At 42.3% G+C, this 25,187-nt stretch overlaps 1 protein-coding gene and 1 pseudogene across 2 annotated transcripts in view; both read left to right on the top strand.

Annotated features, from left to right (window-relative positions):
• The window catches only part of LOC148035355 (glycerophosphodiester phosphodiesterase GDPDL7-like), a 30,808-nt gene extending 6,135 nt beyond the window's left edge, over positions 1 to 24,673 (top strand). The window contains exons 3-10 of the mRNA XM_087680388.1: positions 15,298 to 15,591; positions 21,468 to 21,592; positions 21,683 to 22,187; positions 22,263 to 22,304; positions 22,417 to 22,716; positions 22,818 to 22,960; positions 23,098 to 23,578; positions 24,200 to 24,673. Of these exons, the coding sequence (XP_087536514.1) occupies positions 15,298 to 15,591; positions 21,468 to 21,592; positions 21,683 to 22,187; positions 22,263 to 22,304; positions 22,417 to 22,716; positions 22,818 to 22,960; positions 23,098 to 23,578; positions 24,200 to 24,495 (2,186 nt within the window). The 3' untranslated portion in view covers positions 24,496 to 24,673. The remainder of the gene's footprint in view (positions 1 to 15,297; positions 15,592 to 21,467; positions 21,593 to 21,682; positions 22,188 to 22,262; positions 22,305 to 22,416; positions 22,717 to 22,817; positions 22,961 to 23,097; positions 23,579 to 24,199) is intronic.
• LOC148035356 (uncharacterized) lies at positions 4,810 to 11,190 on the top strand (annotated as a pseudogene). Its single transcript, XR_015691187.1, has 2 exons — positions 4,810 to 6,844; positions 6,929 to 11,190. The product of XR_015691187.1 is annotated as an uncharacterized LOC148035356 (transcript).
• Positions 24,674 to 25,187: the final 514 nt, after the last annotated feature.

A 25,187-nucleotide genomic window follows, 5' to 3' on the forward strand; every position in this document is an offset into this window, starting at 1 on the left:
GGCGTCTTCTCAATAGGTCCTATACCTTGCGTTTTGGGTCTTCAGCCATCTGGCGTCATCATCCTCAGCTGGCGTCATCTTCTCCAGGCTCTTCACATTGCGTCTGATCTTCCTGGTGGTTTCTGCTCTAACTGGCGACCTCCTATATAGCTAGCGTCATCATGTGAGCTGTTGGAGTTTGTGTTTGGCATCTTGGCCCCCACTTCCATCATTTGGCATCTGCGCTTTGCAGCCCAGACTCTCCTCCTGGCATGAGACGACTGTGTTCTACTTCCTCGACAGTTGGTGATCACTCTCCTCCATTCAGGCAATATCAGTGGACTGCGCTTCGCTCCCTCGACAATTGTCCTTTACCTTCAGCATACATCTCCTATTGCGGGGGACTGTGTTTCGCTCCCTTCACTGTGCAGATACCCTACAAGTGTTGCCGCCTGATTCAGGCAAGGCAGTGTAGTTAAATCTTTTGAGCTTCGGCTCCACTGTATCAACTTTTCTCATTATAGTATGATTCAGTGCATCATCATCGCGTTCTTCTGAGTTTCTTTTCTTTCTCAGTTTTTGTCGTATACACTCTGTGTTCCACCCTGCAAACCCTATTGTCTCTCTAGTACATCGTCTTTCTTGACATGGTGTCAAAGTCGGAGGTGCTCCGAGAGCTTCAAAGATCCTCTGTATCAGAGAAGGCAAAGACAGGCTAGGGGTTTGGCATCTTCTTCTGACAACCCCCCATCTTCCGCTGTATCATTGGGAGATATCCTTCTCCTTTTCTCCTATCCTCCCTCCCTTTTATAGGTTGACACTCCGATTCTATAATGTCTCCACAGGTAGATGGACATACCACTGGGCATCATTGGACACCACTGTTGCTTGCCGACTTCGACCTTTGCTCCCCACCTCCTCGAAGTATATGTGTCTTCCACCAGGCACTCCTTGTGCCACCTCTCCTTTGTGGGCCACAGAGATTGTTCTGTATCGACTATCAGAGTACTATGCTCAAGGCGATAAGGCGCATCCGATGCGTACTAAGTCCTTTTGAGCACATGGAGGATCGATTGGCGCTATGATCTCCGGGAGATCTTTGCAATGCCAGCGGTAGTCTTCTTCTACTTATTTTCAGGTACAGTGGTTTTCTGACCTACAGATCTGTAGTTCGCTCCCTCGAGAGATCATGATAGTTTGATACCGTCTCCTCGTCAGTCCACTCCTTTGAGAGATAGTGGTTGCTCGACTCCTTCCTATTCTTTGACTACCCAATCCGCTCCATTGAGAGACAGCGACTGTTGCCCATCTCTTGCTCATTCTGAGCCCCACCCTTTTCCACCCTCGACTACTCAGGTTCGAGAGGCTACCTTTAGGAGCTCTTCGACTCCCTAGATACCTTCTTCGGCACGATTGGCGACACTTCCTTCGTCATTAGACATTTTAGAGTCCGTGATCTGTAGTGACCGGGAGGCACGAAGATCGAGACAGTAGGTGTTCATTGTGCGTGGAGAGACAGAGAGAGTGAGAGAGAGCAGAGTAGAGTGTGCACGATTTTAGGGTACAATGACGAGTGTATCACTTTAGGTTTTTAGATAGATATATATATGTAAGTACAAGTGCTAAGGGCGTGTTCACACTCCAGCATATTTAAAGGCACGAGGTTCTTTATTCCCAACAACCTTCCACCTAAAGGTAATGTGTCTTAAGAGGAGAAAAAAATCAGCTAAGTCTAGAGCACATTTAAAGCACGAGGTTCTTTATTCCCAACAACCTCCCACCTAAAGGCAATGTGCCTTAAGAGGAGAAAAAAATCAGCTAAGTCTAGGTATGTACAAAGCTGAATAACATATATCTATCCAACTTCCATCATCTCTCGGCAATGAGCAAACGGCTCTGTTAGAAGACCTTCATGAGAAGGTCTGCAGGATTATCATCTGTATGCACTTTGACAAGCTCAATGCTCTTGCTGTCAAGTACATCTCTAATGAAGTGGTACTTCACGTGTATGTGCTTCGTCTTTGCATGAAAGACAGGATTCCGTGCTAGCATGATAGCACTTTGACTATCACAATGGAGAACAAGTAACTCTGTGATGCCAAGCTCTCCCACCAGGCGTGAAAGCCATAGAGCCTCCTTGCATGTCTCAATGGCAGCCACATACTCTGCCTTTGTAGTAGACAATGCAACACACTTTTGTAGCTTGGAGATCCAAGAGATTGCTGCTCCTGTGAAAGTAAACACATACCCAAAAGTGAACTTTGCAATCCGCATGACCAGCATAGTCTGTATTCGTAAAGCCAACAACAGATGCCTTTTGCTTTCCAAAGCAGATCCACAACTCCTTTGTGCCTTTGAGGTATCTCATAATACCTTTCACTACATCCCAATACTTTTTGCCAGGGTTTGCCATGTATCTGCTAACCACTCCCACTGCAAAGGCAATGTTAGGACGTGTAGCAACCATAGCATACATCAAACTGCCAACAGCTAAGGCATATGGTATCTTGGCCATTTCAGCCTTCTCACCATCAGATGCAGGGCTGTCCTTTGCACTGAGTTTCACATATGTAGACTATGGAACCCCAATTATTTCCCCCCCTCCATATTGAAACGCTACAAAACCTTGGAGATATACTCCTGCTGAGATAGATAGAGCAATCCTTTTGACCTATCTCTAAGTATTTGTATACCAAGAATGCGATTTGCATCACCAAGATCCTTCATGTCAAAGCTGCCATGAAGACTTTGCTTCAGTGAATTCAAGGTCTGAGTATCCTTGCCAGCAATTAGCATGTCATCAACATACAGAACCAAGATAATCAAGCTGGCATCTGTTGCTTTCTTAGTGTACAAGCAGTGATCTACTTGACTTCTATAGAAACCTTGAGATTGCATAAATGTATCAAATTTATGATACCATTCTCTTGGTGCTTGTTTCTGCCTCCTTTTGAGTTTACATACCATCTTCTCTTTTCCTTTTTCAACAAACCCTTTAGGCTGCTGCATATATATGTCTTCGTGGAGATCACCATGTAAGAATGCAGTCTTTACATCCATTTGTATGTGCTCCATATCTTCAGCTGCAACCAAGCCCAAAATGATTCTCGATGTAGTCATCTTGAATACAGGAGAGAAAATCTCATCAAAGTCAATTCTATGCTCTTGCTTGTACCCCTTTGCAACCAATCTTGCTTTGTACTTTGGTGAGGAACCAGAAGTGACCTTCATCTTGTAAACCCATTTGCATGGAAGTGTTTTTTGCCCTTTAGGCGACTGCACCAAGTCCCAAGTGCCATTTTTCTCAAGAGATTCCATCTCTAACAACATGGCTTTATACCATTTCTTGCTATCCTGTCTGTCCATTGCTTCCTTGAAGCAAGACGGTTTACCATAGTCTGTCAACATGACATAATCAGCCACATTATTTGCACTAGGAATGAATCTATCAGGTTGTCTAGTAGCCCTAGATGATCTCCTAACCCAATGATCATTGTTTGTTGGCTATTGAGCATTTTCAGCTTGTTGTCGTGGCATTTCAGCCTGCAAATCAGCATTAACAGCCTGCTGTCCTGGCTGTTCTTGCACATATAGTGGCTCATTATCATGTGCAATAGTTGGGTGATCATTTCCAGTATTATTTTTTGCATTTACAGGTTCATTTACAGCATATATTTGTTGCTGTACAACGGACACATTTTGCTGTCCAAAAGGTATTTCTTCTCGGAATACAAACCTACAGACCTCCTTAGTCTCTTTGGGTTGTTTATGCGTGTGATCTTCCCGGAAGATAACATCATTGCTGCGTATTACTTTCCTTTTCTCGGGATCCCACAGTCTATATCCATTTCACCCTCGTCACCATATCCTAGGGAAATGCATTTACAGGACTTTGGCTCAAGTTTGCTGCGTTTTTCTTTACGAATGTGTATAAAAGCCTCGTAGCCAAACACTTTTAGGTGAGCATATGAAGGTGGCTTGTACGAGAATGCTTCTTGGGGAACTCCCCCCTCCAAAGACTTGTTTGTTGACCGATTAATTAAGTGTACGGCTGTCATAACAGCCTTTGCCCAAAAACCATGGGGTAATGCAGTATGAGACAGCATTGTACGGACCTTATCTTGTATGGTCCGATTTATACGCTCTGCAACTCCATTTTGGGGTGGATTATAAGGGGCAATGAGCTTCCTCTTTATCCCTTTGCTGTCACAAAATGCTTGAAAGTCTTTGGACACATATTTTCCATCATTATCAGAGCGAAGACACTTGAGTGTCTTATTCGTTTGATTTTCAATCAATGCCAAGAATTTTTTAAACTTGTCAAGCACTTCATCCTTGCTAGGAATAGGATAAACCCATACCTTTCGTGTAGTATCTTTGACAAATGTGACAAAATATTTCTTTTTCCCTAAAGATAATCCTGACATATGACATACATATAAATATACTAACTCTAGAGGAGAAGTTTTGAATGAAAGAGATTTTTTGTGAGACGTCTGCAAGGTTGTCCACGTCCGATGGACGGGTCAACCCATCCTACCCGTCTTGTCTTGTCCTCTGCGTCCGGTCCCGTTCGGTCCGTTTCGTGCGAGCCATCCGATTGCACTCCGGTCACTTGTCCGACTGTGTCCCGCTGCCACCCGTTTGGTCCACCGTCCCTTCCCTGTGGCCTGTTCGACTGCGCCCCGTCACCAATGATTGTTACGCTTGGGCCTTGCGGCCCATAAAGTTGTAAACGGTCACTTTTTTGACCGTTTTCAGGCGGCCAAGGTCCATGCCCGTTTTTCTTTTCTTTCTTACCTTTCTTTTCTTTTTTCTTTCTTACGTTTCTTTTCTTTATTTTCTTTCTTACCTTTTTTTTTTCTTTCTTTCTTACAAAGACTCAAGAGAAAAGATTAAAGATTCTATCTCTCTCTCTCTCTCCCTTCCCCAAGGGCCAATCGTAAACTCCAAAGCACTCTCCCTTTCTATAAAATCTTCCCTCTCCCACCATCTCATTCATCCTTTCAAGCTCTCCATCCTTCCTACTCTCTCAAGCTCTCTCCTTAAGTCCTCTCTTAACCTCTCAACCCTTCCAAGTTTCAACCTCCTCCTTCATCAAGCTATAGCCTCTCTCTACTCCCTCAAGCTCTCTACTCCTTCAAGCTCTCTACTCTTTCCGCTCCTTGCTTCAATCATCTCACCCTCCACCCGTGACCCTCTAGGCTCTCTCTATACATCATCAATGGCACCTCCTCTCCATGAGGCTTGTCGCTTGCATTGTGCCTACTTTGAATGAGTGAAGGAGAAATCCAACACTTGCAAGTGGCAATGCAAGTATTGCCCAAAGCTCTAAATCTCATTCGTCACTCGCTTTCTCATACATCTTTGCGAATTAGGAGGGGAAGCCACACTATGTTCCGGTATTCCCGACGATGCCTATGAAGATTGTCGTCGGAAATACTTGCCATTGAAGTGACGCAAAGGCCTTTCAAGGGCAAGTGAGGAGGTGATCTCTCCCGATCATGAGGTCTCGGATGCGGAAGACGATCTCTCTCCAACTGTCTCGGTTTTCTCTGTTGGAGGGGCCTTTTCTATCCCATCTAGAAAAAGCCATTCGAGTGGTGCATCTATGCCCAAGAGACAAGCCACTCTTGCCCAAGCAACGGGATAAGTTTCCGGTCCTCTCTTCTTTCTCAAGGAGAGGCAAAGGCAAGCGGAAATAGAGATTGCACGCACCATAATTGAGTGCAATCTCTCTTTCCGTATTCTCAAAGTGGATTGATGGAAGCAGACGGTGAAAGCCATTGCCGTCGTTGATCCATGCGAGGGATGGTACGGTGTCACGTACAATGACATGCGTACCAACAAACTCGATGAGGAGAGAGAGAGGATTGATAAGTCCCTTTAGTTTGTGCGTGCCAGTTGGGCGAAGTATAGATGCTCTATCCTATCCGATGGATGGAGCGACCGCAAAAAAAGAGGGATCATCAACATCCTCGTCTCTTGCCCACTTGGCACATACTTCCTATGAGTGGTGAATGCAGACACAAGAGGAAGAAGAATCATGGGCTCGTTCATGTATCGACACATACGGCAAGCCATCATTGAGGTAATGCTTCTAAATCCATTATGGTGCAATCTCTCTTTCCGTATTCTCAAAGTGGATTGATGGAAGCAGACGGTGAAAGCGATTGCCGTCGTTGATCCATGCGAGGGATGGTACGGTGTCACGTACAATGACATGCGTACCAACAAACTCGATGAGGAGAGAGAGAGGATTGATAAGTCCCTTTAGTTTGTGCGTGCCAGTTGGGCGAAGTATAGATGCTCTATCCTATCCGATGGATGGAGCGACCGCAAAAAAAGAGGGATCATCAACATCCTCGTCTCTTGCCCACTTGGCACATACTTCCTATGAGTGGTGAATGCAGACACAAGAGGAAGAAGAATCATGGGCTCGTTCATGTATCGACACATACGGCAAGCCATCATTGAGGTAATGCTTCTAAATCCATTATGGTGCAATCTCTCTTTCCGTATTCTCAAAGTGGATTGATGGAAGCAGACGGTGAAAGCGATTGCCGTCGTTGATCCATGCGAGGGATGGTACGGTGTCACGTACAATGACATGCGTACCAACAAACTCGATAAGGAGAGAGAGAGGATTGATAAGTCCCTTTAGTTTGTGCGTGCCAGTTGGGCGAAGTATAGATGCTCTATCCTATCCGATGGATGGAGCGACCGCAAAAAAAGAGGGATCATCAACATCCTCGTCTCTTGCCCACTTGGCACATACTTCCTATGAGTGGTGAATGCAGACACAAGAGGAAGAAGAATCATGGGCTCGTTCATGTATCGACACATACGGCAAGCCATCATTGAGGTAATGCTTCTAAATCCATTATCTTGTAATATCTTCTTTTAACCTCCCAAATTTATTCTAATTTCATCGTGTATAATCTTGCAGGTTGGGCCACAAAATGTGGTGCAAGTTGTCACAGACAACGCCTCGAATTGTGCATCTATGGGGTGGAAACTTGAGGCTGAGTTTTTGTCCATAGTATAGACATGATGCTCTGCATATTGTCTAGATCTTATTATGGAAGATATAGGCAATTTGGAGTGGATGACGAGGATTGTCAACGATGCTTGCACAATCATTGGCTTTGTCAACTCCAAGTTTCGAGTTCTTGTGATATATTGCTCATGCTCGGACTTGGAGTTGAAGAAGCCCTCGAAGACTCGGTTTGCGGCCATGTGGCTTCTCCTCGAGCGTCTCTATGACGTCCGCAATAAGCTACAAAAAACAGTTGTGTCAAATGAGTTTAAGAAATGGCTTGAAGGGGAGTCTACATCAAGCCAAGTGAAAGTAAAGGCCGTTCAAAGGTTTTGCTTAAAGGAGGAATTTTGGATGGATGTGAGGGGCATTACCATTGTCGTCACTCCCATTTACAAGGTGCTTTGTATGATAGACATGGAGAGGGCTACTATTGGCCTACTCTATCATCTTATGGCAGCATTACCATTGCCGTCACTCCCATTTACAAGGTGCTTTGTATGATAGACATGGAGAGGGCTACTATTGGCCTACTCTATCATCTTATGGCAGATACGATGGAGGAGATACAATCATCGACCGTCTTGGATGGGAAGGCCTATTTTTCATGATATTTTATTTTGATTTATTTTTAATGATTCATGCTTCTTTTTAGTTTTAGAATCTATATTTCATATTGTCTTACATTTTCTTTTTTAATTTCACCTCTAAATCTCCCTCTAAATCTCTATCATCTTACACCTACTGTAGTGATATCTTGGATACCACCCCTGAAAGAGATGACATTCTCTTTTTGACAAAGAAAAGATAGGAGTGGATGAAGCGACCCATACATGGGTTTGCAGTACTCTTACATTCTGCCTTAAAAAAACCCTCTCTTTTCATTGATGCCAATGTCCTTGTCGATCGTGATGCCTTTCTTCCAAAAGGCTTTGGCGGAAGAGCATCATGGTGCTTTCCTCCAAGAGCTTATTAATTATAGTGATCAAAGGGGCACCGCTTTTGTATCTACCATTTGTTGGAAGCGGGAGTCGTTGGTGAAGCTCCCTTTTTGGTGGGAGTCATTTGGCTATCAATTGCCTCACATCCAAAGAGTGGCTTTATGCATTCTTGCATAGGTTTGAAAATCTCTTCTTTTTTTCATTTAATTCTAGTTACAACTTACAACTTGCAAACTTAAAGTTTAAACTTACTTTTTTTTCACATGGTTTAGGATTGTTCGTCGGTGAAGCAGAGATTTCAGATCTGAAATTAAATTTTCAGAAGCACCAAACCATGTGCTACAGCATTCCACAATTGACTATAGCTGTTCCAAGGGTATATACATCACATTACATGAGAAATCCCAAATTTTAGCTGCAATTTCTGTTGTATATGTACCCACGGGCATAAGATTTGACACGCATGGTTAAAAGCCCCAAAATTTTTGTGCTCAAAGCATCAACCACACATCTGCATTTTCTGTGTCATGCATAGAACATGCCTATTTTGCCAAAATAGAGCAATTTCAGCAAAACCTCCAAATTTTCCAACTGTTGGATGTCCAAATTACTAGATAGTGATGGCCAATAGTTAGTGATGGCTAGACAGCAGATGGTAGGTGTGTGACAGTTGAAATTTGCACGGTAGAGTGAGAAACTTGCACGAAAGGATGAGGCTAAATGGTGGGCAGTTTCTCTATACCAAGACTACAAGGGCGATGGTTATCTTACCAAGGGACTCCAAGTACTTACCCCCAAGAGGACAGGGCATCGGACAAAGGGTGCGCGTTGGGTGCTCAATGGCCTAACAAGCCTTACAAAGGTGAATGGAATCACATTGAACTTTTATTTTTGTTTTTTTGTGTGGAAAGTTAATTTTAGGGATGGTGGCCGATTAAGAAGCAATGACATAGAATATGAGAGCAGGGATGGTACACCTAACACATCACAAAGAGTACAAGCATATCCAACCACTTGAGGATGTTGATGATGAGCGAAAGGCGATGAAGTATCATGTGAAGAAGAATGTTGGTGTAATTTGCCGATGCAAATAACATAGGATCTGTCCAATGGCACATTGCACAATGGGATGTATAGTATGCTATATGTTGAAGAATGCTCAATAGTAGGTGTCACTTGGATAATGTTCCTTGTAGAAAAATTGTGCACTTGTCCAAGCATCCTAGTACAAAGATGATGAAATCATGCAATGCATAGGAAAAGGTACAATGGGAGGGGAAGGCTGATATTGAAGATAAGTGCCGAAACTTGAAGATTACCAAGAAGGGTAGGAATGCCCTCTCAACTTGGATGTCGAAGCCGAAGAAGAAAGAGGAGCTTGAGAATGTCAACCTTCATGTGGTGTAGAGAACCATGTGGATGAAGATGATGAAGTATTCCTATTGGAAGAGCAAGGATAGAAGACATTGCCATGATAGCATTAAGAGAAAAGTTGGATGATGTGTTGCGGGAGAGGAAGCCTCCATGTTGGTAGAAGAGCAAAACTCCAAGCACATCGCTTGTCTCCAGCTCAGGAAGGATTGATGCAAGTCTTTATGTTAGCCCTACAGTGAAATACAAAACCCTACAAAAGAGATCAAAATCTACAAACATAGAGGTGAGTAGTGAGATGCTTCCAAAACAAAACTGAAAATAAAAGAAAGCAAAGCTAAGTATAATACAATGAGTATGTAAGTATGCAACGGAAGTCTACAAAGGAAAAGGCTAAGCGTGTGGCTATCATGGTGTACGACGAGGTTGGAAAGGGGTCCTAGAAGGTGTGGTAGATGCCCTAGGAATGGATGTGTAAAGTACAATAGGTGAGCCACTAGCAGACCAATTAGCTAATCCTTCAAGAGTAGTGAAGGAGATAGGCTATTGAAGCTGTCTGCATGTCACATATCTAGTAGCCGCTTTAGTAGATGGAGTAGTTGGTGTAATAGTAGGAGGTATAGCCCCATTGGAGTGGCCAAGAGGCAGTCTTTAGCAGTTTGCTGTGTTTTTCTAGGAGGAAGATCTTTGGCCTTGGTATAACACTCCACGTTCACATGGCTCTACCTCTGATAGTGTGTGCAAAATCTATTTTTCTTAGAAATTTGTTGCCAAAGGGTTGTGATTCTTTGCTCTGTCGGAGAAAGTGGTGTCACTCTTGTTTAGGCTTATCTTCACATCTTGTGAGTTATTGCCACTAGTCCCAAGGAAGAGGCAACCAACCCTTGTCCCTAAGAAAGGATGTGTGTGGAGGACTTCTTGTGGACTTCATCGTGCAACCTTGGATAATGCAAGAATTGACACTCAAACTTGTAGAAGCTTGACAATCTAGCTAGTGAGATAATGTGCTAGACAAAATGGAAGTATTTGTCTAGCAACTTGTTCAAGAAGAAGGTGACTTGATTGCCGTTCAACTTGGGGGAGCTAGTAGTGGCAAATTCAACGAGTAACCGTAGATATTTGGCCAATTTAACTTTCAGATTATCTCCTTTCTTAATGTAAAACTCTTGAAGCTCAAAATCGAGATTGATACGTTGAGTGCGATCTCGAGCCGTATAGCGGTCAATGAGATGACTCCAATCCTCAGATGCGAGGGGAAAATGCTATAATTGAGAGTGGAATTGAAGAAGCAACCTTTACATTAACTCAACATTAGCCGTAGCATTGCGGGCTCTCCATTGATAGATGTGATTAGGGTGAGCTAATCAAGGGTTCGACATAGGCTTAGTACTTGAGATTCAAGCACTTGTTGCATGAAGTTCGATCAAGTGGTGAAATTCGACTTGCTAGAATGTATCTTATTCGTGAAAGTATTCTTGGTCATTTCAACAGGAGTGGTAGTACTAGGAGATGGAGAAGGTGTGTAATGGAGGTAGGGTGGATAGAGTAGTACACTTGGGAGATAATCCTAGAGTGTCCACCATGTATACGGGATGTGTATATAACGGATCCAAATATGAGCAAGGGCAGATTGGGTATATGGGCATAGTAACCACCTGTGGAGCCCAAGGTGGAGAGATAGAGACATGGGGATTAAAGGATGGAAATCCTTGTGTAGGAGTGACTCACGGGATGTGTAATGACAATCCATAAGCAGAGGATGGGTATCGTTGTGTTTGAAAGGTCATGTGGGGGGTTTGCGAGTGTTTGGGGGTGGTGAGAGGGATGTCTATCATAGTTGTCTTAAAGTGAAAGGATGTGGTAAAGTGGGGGTAGGTGGAAGGTACAATATTAAAGGGCGGCATTTTTCCTAATGATCCACTAAGAGGTGGAGTGAATGGAGGGTAGGTAGATGGTGGGATGTTGAATGAGAAGGTGCTAGGAGTTGAGATGGAAGATCCAACCCCTAGTGTGCTTTGAGCAGAAGTGGAATGTAATCCAAGATTTTGGAATGAAGATGTGAGTAGATCAGAATGTGAGAAGATAGTGGTGGGATGGGAGGGAGTTGAGAAGCATGGTTTACTTGCTCAAATGAAATAGATGGTAAAGATATACTTCATACTGCTTGGAGAGTCTCCTTTATCAAAGTTAACGTATTGAAAAACATATGGAGCTTGCATACCAAAAGGAAAAATAGAAGAGGGCTTTGGCTCATCTGACTCAAAAGGGTTATATGAACTTGACACAAAGCTTGGTTGTAATGAAGAAGAGAGATTGCCAGACATGTTGTCGGAGGGGTTTTAGTGGAAAGGTCGTATCCATCAGGAATCAGAGAGATAAAGAAGTAGAGAATAGGAGATAGAAGAGAAGAAAAAGAATAGACAAGAGGTATACAAGATAAAGACAAAGCACAATGAATCAAAGCACTATGTATTGATAGAACCTGAGAAGATAAACAAACTCCTTGTTTGGGACTACTCGCAAGCAATCTCCAAGCATTAGATCTCTTGGAGCTCCCTGGTAGACCAAAAACACGCACAAAAAACTAGCTTCTTCTCTGTTGCTCAGACGGTAAATCTAATGGTTTCATTGGCTTTGAAAAGGGAGGTAAAATTCCAAGACAACTGGTTATAATTCTCCCAGATTGCTCTTTCTTCTTCTTCCCGTTTAGAGTGTTGTTTGCTACTTGTAAATTGCGATCGCACGCCGTGCGAATTCGCTAGTTCTTCTTTTTGCATGATATTTTTCAAAATTGGCTAAGAGAGAGAAAGAAGTAGAAAATAGGAGATAGAAGAGAAATAAAAGAATAGACAAGAGGTACACAAGATAAAGACAAAGCACAATGAATCAAAGCACTATGTATTGATAGAACCTGAGAAGATAGACAAAATCCTTGTCTGGGACTACTCGAAAGCAATCTCCAAGCATTAGATCTCCTGGGTCTCCTTGGTAGACCAAAAACATGCACCAAAAACTAGCTTCTTCTTTGTTGCTGAGACGGGAAATCTGATGGTTCCGTTGGCTTCGAAAAGGGGGGTAAAATTCCAGGTTACTTAGTCATAATTCTCTCAGGTTGCTCTTTCTTCTTTTTTCTGTTCGGAGTGTTGTTTGCTACCTGTAAATTGCGATTGCACGCCGCGCGAATTCGCAATTTTTTTTTGCATGAGATATTTCAAAATTGGCTGAAAAGTCACTTGTTTTTTACATGTCACTCTATTTTAGAAGTTATCTATACATTTTTAGGATATTTATAAAAATCGGTTAAGCTTGTCAAAAAATTCTGAATTTTGGAACTAACCATATTATGGACACTAGCACTAATGACTAAGATGACATTGACTCTTAGATCATTAAGAAAGCCAGATAATGATGCACTTTGAGGTTTTTTCACTTTGTATCCGCGTAGTGGCACGACAACGTCAAATGTCATGGTTCTTTCAAGATCAGAGAGATGGCCAATCTCACCAATTGGTCTAGATAGAGTAGTAGCACTCATTGGAGGGGTGTAAACTTGATTGTATGTGATGCACAAGTACTCCTCAAACTCTTTGTTTGTAAGATGACCGAAACGAGAAGAAGAAGATGGTAAAGATGACGGCGTGTCTACCTCCTCCTTGAGATGATAATACCCTCTTAGAGCCTTCAATGATGGAGAAGCCTAATAAGGCATCATAGAATCCCTAGAAGAAGGTTCCTAAGACATTACGAGTCAAAATCGAGTTACGTGTGAGTCTTGCACAATGACTAGTCTCCACAATCGCCACAGGATACTCTTTAGAAGAGCATTGACTTTGATACCATGTGAAGACATGCTTAGGTTTGCACCAAGGAAACACAACATGTACAAAGAGGGGAGTAAACATGCCACTTGCAAGGGAACAGGTTGCATAATAGCAAAACACAGATTTGGGAGGTGTTTGGAGCAGTCTGGGATGGTCACCTACACTTTGGAGTGGTTGCCTCAGCAATAGAATGTGTGTTGCAACTCTACACAGCTCTGTGCCCTCTATTTTGGTGATAATACCATGTGAGAGTGCACAACAGAAGAAGAAACTCAAACACAGAGGAAGAGAGAGAGGCAATCTGTAAGAGAAGAATAAGAGAAACGGAAGAAGACAATCTATAAGAGAAGAGTAAGAGACATGCATTGAACAAGGAAGCTAAATACAAAAGGAGGATTGATCAATCCCTGCATGCAGCCCACAGTGTTAGTGAGGGCACTAGATTAAGTTGATGATGATGGCAACATCGGAGATGGAGGAAGACGATGGAGTCGGAGGATGGAGTCAGAGTGTGCACCTGTTAGGGAAGAAGGAAGATGATGTGTACGATTGCCAAGTGGGGAATGGCTATAAATAGTCAAAAAACCCCTAAATTGGTCAATTGAAATTTGGAAATGCCATAAATGTTGGCTGACCAGCATTTAATGCTGGTCGTGGCATGATTTAATGCCAAATGGCCACAAAAAATTCTGCAAGGACAATGTCCGGCAGGTAATGCAAAAACTGCTCATGGAAAACACACTAGAACTTGACAAACTAAAGAAATGCACCTAGATAGCCACTCTAGAATGAGTAGCCTCCCTCATCAAATCAAGACACATGATAGACTTGTCAGAGCTCCAATAGTCCTTGTTTGACTTAGATTGAGGCTCACAAAAATGAGATGACAAGGCATGACAAACACGACTGCTAACACAACCAAGAGTGAATCACAAAGACATATATAGAGACAAGCAAAACTCAAACCCTAAATGCAAAATGCAAAACTCAAAACTCAAACATAGAGAGAAGAAACTCTATAGTGAATGAATGCTGTAAATGAATGTAAGAGTGTATAGAATGCCCAAGGGTAGAGCAATGAATAGTCGGAGAGTGACATCCATTGGAGACAGATCTGGAGTGCTATAGTGAATGAATGCTGTAAATGAATGTAAGAGTGTATAGAATGCCCAAGGGTAGAGCAATGAATAGTCGGAGAGTGACATCCATTGGAGACAGATCTGGAGTGCTATCTCCACCAGTTGGAGATGAGAGAGTACTGAATAATGAAGGGTAGTAGGCTGAGGCAGAGAATTGTCAGGCCACAACAAGAGAGGTATTTGTTGATGTAGATGGCCTGCAAGATAGCAAAAACACAGGTACTACAGCAGTCGCCTGGTGGGAGAGATAGCAGCAACCTGTCACTTGGCACCAGATGTTGGAGTAGAATGTACAACCAACCAATGTAGACAATCTAGAGAATGCTCAAGGAAATGAATGATGCAGGGGTGTAAATGTGTACCTAAAAGGACCTCGAATGTCCATGTCTCAAGGACCGAGACAGAGGTATGCACGAGCAACTGCTATAGACATGATGATTAAAGCATGTGGTTGAGCATCTCTTTCCTCCCAATTGTGCACTGGGTTGGGTTAACTGGATCATCTCCTTTTGTAGATTCATCGTCCTCGTCAATGGAAGCACCAAGCCTAAAAAGATGCTTTGCCATCGAGATTTTCCACAATTTGTTGGGTGATTAGCACCATAGATTACAAGCAACTAGCTGGCTTTTCATCTATATTTTCAACAAGGAGTTGACAGAACCATCCAGCTTGCGTGTTCTGTAACACTAGTTGTCATGAATGACGGCAAGACCATGACCTCCGCCCCATGACAATCCAAACTGCTCATGATCAAGTATGCTGGAAATGCCACCCACGAACCAAAGATCCACTTTGCGCAAGAGAACTTTCTTCCCGAAGAGCAGCCCAAATACTATTCATAGTTACAAAATATTTCTAATATTCGACAATAGACTTTTTGAATCTGCCTTGGTTTTCATGCAGATGGTAGAAAGCCTTCATCGCTGCTGAAAGATGACAAATTACTAAATAATTGCTGCGTACAACGTTTGTTAAGTCTTAACGGTTGCTTGTTTTCTTGTTGCAGGGAATGTCCCACTTGTGATTGCACGTGGGGGCTCTTCAGGATTGTTCCCCGACCAAACTTCAATTGCGTACTTGGATGCTTTGAATAACAGCTTAAACCCCGTTGCTTTACTATGTGACTTGCAAATGACCCAAGACGAAGTAAATATATGCCGCACAGGTCTTGACCTGAGTAACAGTACCAATATCAATCAAAATTCTACTGGTGTTCCGAAGCGCTATATTGTCAATGGGAATGAAATGACAGGCTTCTTTGCCGTCGACTACCCGTCAGATGAAGTTCTTGTGTTAGGAGGTAAGACGACTTCATATTCTGTGATACTGTAACTCAAACAGAAATTAATCAGTAAGAAAAAAAGTGCACCGTAAGTCAAATACTTTCCTTGTATTTGTGCATTTAAGTTGAAAGCTTGGAAAGAGGACAATTGGTCTTTTAAATTAATGTTTGTTAGCATTGCCTTAAGACAACGCTTAGTTGTGACAATGCTTAGTGAAACGTGATCAGTTAGCGTCTAGCTCTGAAACAGTAGCCCAATTGCAAATTACCATTTGGCACTATTGTTAATAAAAAATCTCTTTTACAGGAAAAAAAAGGTTTACATGCTAACACTCTCTCTTCTCCTCCCCTCTCTCACCCTTTATAGCATCTAGGCTTGTTATAGCCACTATATCCCCCCCCCCCCCCCCAAAGCCCCATCATAACAAGTTTGGGGAGAATTCTTCATGTGCAAAAGAGAACAAACTATAGTTCTGATTTTGGCTCCACTATAGGAAATTTGTTTTCGATTTGGGATACCAGCTGAACGTGTTCATAGATGGCCTGAAGCACCATACCCATCTTGCTTTTTGGCTTCATTTTATGGGTAGGCTTTACATATACCTCATGCATAGATTTTTCAAATAGTACTCCAGCCCAAAGTATCCTTACCTATAGCATTAGCCTTTACCAACTACATGACTTTGTCAATAAACCAACAAATGTTCAATTTATGAAAAACATGGACACTCTTCATGTGTATGCATTCCTAGATACCCAAGTATTCTTGACTTCCTATTGCATTTGATTAGGTGTGCGATTGTAGACATAGTGGCATCTTTGAAAGAATCATAAGAAACGAGTGGCATTGTAGAAGAAGGAGAGGAAGGAGAAGGATTTTGACTCCTAACTTTGGCCAAGTGGCAAAGCCTGTGCTTATTAGCTTGCATTTTTTCACTATGGCATCTCTTGGTTGTGAGTTTTGTTAGATTTTGATAGAGATATAGGAGCTCTAAATGTTTTATCCCATTTTGTTGATGTGCATCTCTTTCTCAACGAATTTTGGATGTGTTCACATTGTTAGAGTCAACTTCCAGACTTTGCATTTCTTTTTTAGTGGTTGGAGGCTTGTTCACACTTGTTAGGTGGTAACTATTTGTTGCAGACTGCGATTAGCATTGTTATTAGCTGCAAGCATTATTTTATTCCTAGATATTATGTTAGCTGTTATTTTTGCCTCTTGTTTGACCAAGTCGACTAGTTTTGGGCCTTTCTTGCTATTTATAGCACGGTGATTTTGCAGCCGCATTCATTCACAAGTTCTCTAATGAAGGTTGAGAATATCCGAAGTTTCTTCTCAAGGGATATGCAGTGAGCAAACATCTTTGGATGGTAGAGAGACACTAGCTTCTTCCAAACTTCTGCAACAATCTTCAATCTTTGAACATACACTAAGATAGAATCTTGTAAGCTCATTAAAGAAAGGATCTAACTCGAGAGTTGAGCCGATCCCATAAGGCAACACAATCCATTCTTGATCCGACAACGAGATCCTCCATAGGAGGGGTTAGTGGATGAGAAATAGAGTCCCAAAGGTCGAAGTTGTTGAGAATACACACCACCTTACATTACAACAAAGAATAGTTAAACCATCCAAGTGGTCCTCCTGGGGGCAAAGAAAGAAGCACGGGCACTTGCCTAGAGGGTGCCATCGGGGGCATGCTAAGACCATGGTGATGGGTCTTGTGTGAAACATGAAGGGAGAGAAGAGAAGGCTGTCAAACCAACGGGCTTGGTGACCTTCATTTTTCTCGATCTTTGCGAGGACTCGCATAATAATCTGTTGTTTCTCAAAGGAATGATGAGAGACCTTTATTCTCTGAGTCTTCAAAGCCTTCAAACTGGTGATAAGGCATCTTTGATAACATGTAAGCACCCAAAAAATTTGCGTACTGGTTGTCAATAGCACAGAAATAGGAGATTAGCTATAGTCGATGTGTAGAGATGTTCCCCGCTTGGGGAGAATATGCTATTGCTTGCCTAGAAGAGATTGTTGCCAGATCTGCTGCAAATGACCATGGGGCTGCAATAAAAGTAGTTTGATTGCATAGGAAAATTCAACAAATAGTGATGTGATATCCTGGATAGTTTGGAAGCATGTAGGCATTGGCAAGAGGCGTAACTGATTGACAACATAGGAAAAGGGAGTAAAACAAGAGAACTGCATATTAAAATGCTAGAGCTCCCATGTCTTTGTCAAACTTTGACAAGAGCTCACAACTGAGAGATGACAGATTGACAACACTAAAAGAGGTAGGCTTATAGCTTTAGCACACTTTGACCTTGTCTCTATCTTCGATGTTGCCATTTGTCTTTCTCTTGATCCGAGGCCCTCACTGACAGCTTGGGTTGTGTGCAAGGATTGATTAGTCTACTCTTTGTATTCAGCTTCCATTCAGATTCAATGCAAATTTATCAATTCATTCTCTTTTTTCTTTGCAGTCTTTCTCTTCCCTTCTCTCTCCTTGTTCATGTTTCTCTTCCAATGCGCACTCTCACAGTGTTAGCCTTTGCAGATGTCTAGCACTAGTGGTACACTTATCTCTCATGACTCTCCAATGCCAAAGAGGGAGTGTTAAGAGTGGTGGTGGTGGGGCATTTGAGCCTCATCCATATGAAAGTGTAATGGACCATGAGGGTGGTTTTTCACATGCATTGACTAAGTCTGACAGCTTCAATTTTGGAGTGGTTTTCCGCTTTGGTTCATGATGTGATGTTTGATAGAGAGCAGCTTTTGCTCCTAGTTTGTTCTCACATGAGGGGACACTTTGGTGGTTTGGCGGAAGATGGACATTAGAGGTAAAGGAAGAGAATATAAAAATAGAGCTAGACATAGGGTATGAGAAGGAGGAGGAAGAGGAGGATGTAGAGGTAGATGAAGGGAGGAGAGAAGAGTGGAGGAGCTTGTAAGAGAGGAAGAGGTAAAGGAAGAATATAAAAATAGAGTTAGACATAGGGTATGAGAAGGAAGAGGAAGAGGAGGATGTAGAGGTAGATGAAGGGAGGAGAGAAGAGTGGAGGAGCTTGTAAGAGAGGAAAGAGAAGCTTGTAAGAGGTTAAAAAAAAAAAGAGGTGGTGGTAAGGTAGAGGTAGACAAAGAGGGAAGAGAAAGTGGTTAGGGCAATAAAACAAGGGGCAAGAAGTCACCCTTTTCAAGCTCTAGTAGCCACTTCTCAAAATAAAAAAAGGTCAAAATTGTTAATAGTTTGAACCGTAAGAATACCCTATGGTATTTACACATCCAATCGGACTAGATGGATTGTATGTAATGCAACTATTCTCACAACAAGAGCAAGCCATTGTTATTCCACAGTGGTCTAGTTAGCTTATGTAGGAGTCGAGAGTTCTTTTTTTGATACATCGGCCGGTCCATGATGATCAGCCAAGATACATGCATAGCAAGGACATTCACTTTGTGTGAACTATGCTTTATGACTCGAGAGTTGGATCTTAGAGGATAGAGAGCCCACTACCATTGAAGAGGCTCTGGCGTAGGATGTTCGGCATTGTGCTATGTCGGAGGAGCTCTATTTCATTAAGCAAAATGAGACTTGGAAGTTGGCTTTTCATCCAGGCAAGCAGAAAGTGATTGGTGTGAAGTGGGTCTATAGGACCAAAAACTTGGCTGATGGCACCTTGGACAAGCATAAAGCTAGGCTTGTTGCCAGGGGTTTGCTCAAAGGCTAGGTTTGGACAATTCATAGACTTTTGCTCCAATAGCTCGCATGTCTACTATTCTGGCTATCTTGGCTCTTGCAGCCCACCATCATTGGCCTAGTAATAGATGAACGCGAAGTTCACCTTATTGAATGGTGTCTTACAAGTTGAAATTTTTGTTGATCAACCTCAAGGCTTTCATGTGCTTGGAAAGGAGGACCATGTCTATTACTTCAGAAGGCTCTCTATGTAGTATGGCTTGAAGCAAGCTCCCAAGGCATGATACTAATGTATTGTTAGATTTTTTTTTTTCAAAGTGGCTTTAGATAGTCAAATCATGATTCCAACCTTTACTATTGGATGGAGGGTCAAGAGTGTGTCTTGGATGTCGACTATTTGGGCTATCTTGGCTCTTGCATCCCACCATCATTGGCCTAGTGTTTGATGGACATGAAGTTCACCTTCTTGAATGGTGTCTTACAGACGGAGATTTTTGTTGATCAGCCTCTAGGCTTTCATGTGCTTGGAAAGGAGGACCATGCCTATCGCTTGTAGAAGGCTCTCTATGCAGTATGGCTTGAAGCAAGCTCCCAAGGCTTGGTACTAATGTATTGATAGCTTTTTTCTTCAAAGTGGCTTTAGATAGTCAAATCATGATTCCAACCTTTACTATTGGATGGATGGAGGGTCCAGAGCGTCTCTTGGTCATCCTTTATGTGGATGATTTGAAAATTAAAGGTGGCCACATAGAGGAGGTGGATTGTACACGGGATATCTTGTCCCAAGAGGTTGATATGATTGATTTGGGATCCTCCATTTCTTCCTGGGATTGGAGAACTATCAAATGACACAAGATATTTTTATTTCTCAATAGAAGGACATATCAACATAGCTAAGCTTCTCTTGGAATTTGATATGGACACATGTAAGTCCATTTCCTGCCCCCATGGACCCAAAGTCTAGTTGTCTATTGTAGGTGATCCCCTTCTAGATGCTACCCATTATAGGTGCCTTGTCGGTTCTTTGATTTGGCTTATTCATGCGAGGTTGGATATCTCTTATATGTGATGACACTCTGGTCTTAATTCATGTGGACCCCCTTTTAGGCTCTCGTTGGAGAGTTGCTTTGCTCATTTTGTGTTATTTATAGGGGACTTGATCCTACGAGATCATGCACGGAGAGGGAGCCACTCCAAAAGGTTGGAGTGGTTGAGATTGGGTTGAAAATCTTGACACTTAACACTCCGCTACAGGCTTGGATTGGGAGCTATCCCTTGGAGTAGCTAGAAGCAGCCTATCGCAGCCATATCTTTTATGGAAGTTGGGGATTGTGCCCTCTGCTCTATTGTACAAGTGGCAGTATGGCTTCACCACATGTTGGTAGAGATTGGCTTTCCATAGATAGGACACATAGTGCTATGTGTGGATAACTAGAGTGCCTTGGCTTTGGCAAAGAACCCCATGTTTCATGCCTGTGCGAAACACATCGAGGTTTAGACTGTAGTACCATTATGTTTGGGAATGGAGCATGGATTCCGAGCTAGTAGTGGTCCATTATCTCATGGAGGACAATGTAGTGGATCTCTTCATGAAGCCTTTGTCTTAGTATTCTATGCTTCATCACATGAGATTGTTGGGTCCTTAGACACTCCCGAAGATCTAAGAGGGGGTGTTAGTATTCCTATATTTCCATGCTTGTCATCTCTTTGTACTGAAATGCATGGGAATCGATTCAATTTCCAACAGTGTGAACACACTAAAATCTTAAATGCACTTAAATGCTGGGGCTGAGAGCTAAAATGCATGAACAGTCAGAGCTCCATTGTCTCTATCAGACTTCGATGGAGCTCGCAATTAATGCAGTCAACTGCAGGCCGGTGTCCTCAGGGGTTGGTGCTATAAATAGCATCCCCTAGCCAGCCCCTCCATTCATTTGGCAGATTCCAGCACCCTCTCTCGTCGGGCCTGTGTCATTCCTCCGTCATCAGCTTGATCTGGTGCCCTCATTGACACCTTTGGTTTTGTGCAGGGACTTATTAGTCCATTGTATCTTCAGCATCCCATTTTCAGATCAGATCAGTGCATTCTATTACTAATATTCTCTACATTCATATCAGTCTCTCTCTCTCTCTCTAGTTTATTTAAAAGTGCTGTATATGAAAAATCAAGGTTCTGAGTTGATTTCAGTGTGTCTGTAGCTAAACAGTCCATCACATCCCGGTCAGATGCCTACGATGGGATATATAATGTCTTGCGACTTGAAGATGTTATTGGCTTTGCACAGCAATACCCTTTTGTTTTCTTGGTCTGGATAAATGTTCAGGTAAGCAAATCGATATCTAGTGGGCTAACTTATGAATGTATAAAGAGTGCCCTGAATCTGATGAAATCTCATTACTTTCCTGGCAAACAGTATCCAAGCTTCTATTTACAGCACAAACATAACATGGCTGTCAACATGCGTGCTATCATTAGTGCTGTAAAAATTGATTATGTCTCTTCACCAGAAGTTTCATTTCTTAGAAGCATTAAAGTGGCATCATCCAAAACAAAGACAAAGCTGATATTTCAGTTCTTAGATCAAGAGGAAGTGGAACCAAGCTCAAATGTAACATATGGCTCATTATTGAAGAATCTCAAGTTTGTTTCGAGCTTTGCCTCAGGGATTCTAGTTCCAAAGACTTTCATCTGGCCAGTTGATGCCCAGACTTCATATTTGGAGGCTTCTACAATCCTCTTGTCTGATGCTCACAGACTGGGCCTTGAAGTATATGCATCGGGCTTTGTCAATGATCCAATTGTACCGGTGTACAACTACAGTTTTGATCCTATAAGAGAGTACCTGCAGTTTACTTCTGGAAGTGATGTGGTGGATGGTTTTATGACGGACTTCCCCACAACAGCTTCTGAAGCCATTGGTATGTTTTGTCAATCTGTGTGACAGTCTCTCAAGAGGTAGATCGGAAGTTAATGCACTGAATTTGTGAATGCAGGTTGTTATGGTAGCTCTCCTGAAGCAAACACAGCCCCAGCAGGTTTAGTACCAAATCTTATTGATCTTTCCCCCCCTCCCCCCCTCTCTCCCTCTCTCGCTTGTGTCTTCAGTGGAGCAATTTTGTGAGTGCCTCTGTTTGCATGTTTGCACAGCTAGTAATGCTAGCCAACTGGTTATATCACACAATGGTGCAAGTGGTGATTTTCCTGGATGCACTGTCCTTGCTTATGAGAATGCCATTAAAGATGGTGCAGACTATATCGATTGCCCGATTCAGATGACAAGAGATGGTATTCCAATATGCAGAGAATCACCTGACCTGCTAAGTAACACAGACGTTAATTTGGATTCAAATTTGTTGGAAGAGAGACGAAGCAGCATTACTCAGTTTCAAAAATCACCGGGCTTGTTTTCTGTTAATATGACAATAGATGACATTCGAAGCTTGAAGGGTAGGGTGTGCAGATGGATACCAGCTCATGCATTTCTAGAATTGTGTAGATCTGTGCAAGAACGTTGATTTGACACACTGTTATGCTTCATTGTTTTACAGCTATTATGTACAGTCCAGAGCAGAATTTCGGTCTTAAGAGAAACCCTGCATTTGACGGGACTCAAGGTGTTCTTACTCTTACAGAGTTCTTGAGATGGGTGGCTCTAAATGGATCCAAAAGTGGAATTCTTATTGACATTCAGGCAAGTCTTATGTTTTAGTAGAAGCTGAAAAACTAGGCATAGCTGTGTTGTTTTGGTCCTTAGCTTTGAGTCATATTTGATAAAGCAGCCTTTCATGTGGAGATTAAGTTTAGCTTGTTCTGTAATCTTGTGTGCAGAACGCTTATTTCATGGAAACAGCTCTACGTCTTGACGTTGTTAACTCTGTTTTATCAGCACTGTTTGCTGCTGGCTATAAAAACTCTTCAAAGGTTCTAATTCAGTCGGAGGATAGTGCTGTTCTAAAGCGCTTTCAACAGTTGACATCCTATACATTGGTATACAGAGTGGCTGATGAAAACATCGTTATCACAAATGAAACTGTGCAGCAGATAAAGTCGGTTGCAGGAATTGTATCTCTACCCAGAGGATTAGTCACTCCATCAGATGAACGTTTCTTTCTGAAAAATTTGACCAACATAGTTGAAGTATTCAAAACTCACAGTATGCGTGTGTTTATATCTCATCTAAGAAATGAGTATGTTGCGTTATCCTTCGATTATGAAGCAGACCCCACACTAGAACTTCGTACTATGTTTGAAGTGCTGAAAGTTGATGGCGTTGCTACGGATTTTCCTGCAACAGCAAGGGCTTATTTGGGTGAGTTTCACAGGCAACACTACCTTTCATGTTTACTCTGCTTACATACTTTGTTTCCAAAATGTAAGGATATAAGTCTGCCAGGTTAGAAGAATGACCGTGTGGTAGAATTTAGGAATCCTAAATTCTGACTCTTCAATAGCAAAACTGGCTTGTATTTTCCATGAAAATTGAGTGTTGAATGGTGTAGGGATTCTTCATGTGTAACGAGGGCTGTTTGGTTCTCCGTTTGTGATCCATTCCTTGACCTAATAAGAGTCTTCATCTTTCCTGATAGCAATAGCACAAAATAAATGTAGTGGGCTGTGATGTTAGCATTCCCTTGGGGCATGCTATTGTTTGTACTGGTTGATACACATGCTTGGCTAGAGCCAACTAAATCACACCGAGTTACTTAGCTTCATTAGCAATTTTTTGCATTTACTAGCACATGTGGCAGGTCCCTTCTACTCTCTTGACCTTTATTGTTTCCTTTTATCACTTCCTTGCACTTAAAACTAGCTTAACTGAACACCAGCAAGTAGCTAACAATATGGAGGTGTTTTGGGCAATGCTACCTCGTTACTGTTGTTGTCATCCACTGAAGTTTGCTGCTGAAGTAGCTTTGGCTTTGTGACGCAGGGAACAAGTGCAGAAGGGGAGCTAAATCACCAGCTGCTTACATGATGCACTTGGTTGAGCCAGGGGACCTCCTGGCATTAATTCCGGGTGAGGCGGAGCCGCCTGTGCAGCTCACAGAGCTCAGGGTGGCTGAACCTGCCCTGCCTCCTTCTGTGTCATCAGCTCCAATGGCAGCTGCTACTTCTCCCAGCGTTTCTTCACCCGGGTCAAGTGAATTGCCCAGTGCTGGCTCACAGGTCGCTTGTTTTGATTCCAGCATCTGGATCCTCTTATTAGTCACTGTACTCTTTGTGTAAAAGCCTGGTCTTTTCTCCAGTATGTCGGTTTTGTCTCATCCAGGGAGAGTATCCTTATTATATATATAGTACGACTACTGTACACTGCCTTGTACGGGATGTAAAAAAATATATTTCTAAAATTCCTGCCATGTAAGTTATTTCCTTTTGAGGCCCCCTGCCACCTGGGGTTTTTTTTTGGTTGCTTCAGTGATAAAGGGGATCACACCATTTTTGCCCTTGGAAAACAGGAGTTGACAGGATGAAAATCTTGATTGGCATTTCTTAAAAATTCGTGAAAATTGGCAATGGTAGGACCAAGGTTTGTTGATTTGCCTTGCTTTCTCTTACACATTTTACATTCTCTTAAACTTTTTTAAAGAAGGATTTGTTCACATTCAGGGATTGGGCCTTGTCTTTCTTTCTCTCTGCGTATGCACTCTATAAAGGATTTGTTTCCTCTACCTTAAAGATTTTGTAAAGGAAGGATTTGTTTACATTTAGGGATTGAGCCTTGAATGTTGCTCTCTCTCTCTCTCTCTCTCTCTCTCTCATCGTGTGCACTCGTAAGCATCTTGTTTGCTTTTTGATTTGGAGATTGAGCCACAGATGTTGACTTACATATGCCAAATAGAATTTCTACCCTATTTTTGAGATTCTCTTTTTTCTATTCATTTTTTGGCATTTAGTAATTTTGTGTAAATTGTTCTTGT

The sequence above is a fragment of the Lygodium microphyllum genome, chromosome 6 (assembly GCF_053477565.2).
Source record: "Lygodium microphyllum isolate KBCC chromosome 6, Lygodium_microphyllum_v1.1.10, whole genome shotgun sequence".
NCBI lineage: Eukaryota > Viridiplantae > Streptophyta > Polypodiopsida > Schizaeales > Lygodiaceae > Lygodium > Lygodium microphyllum.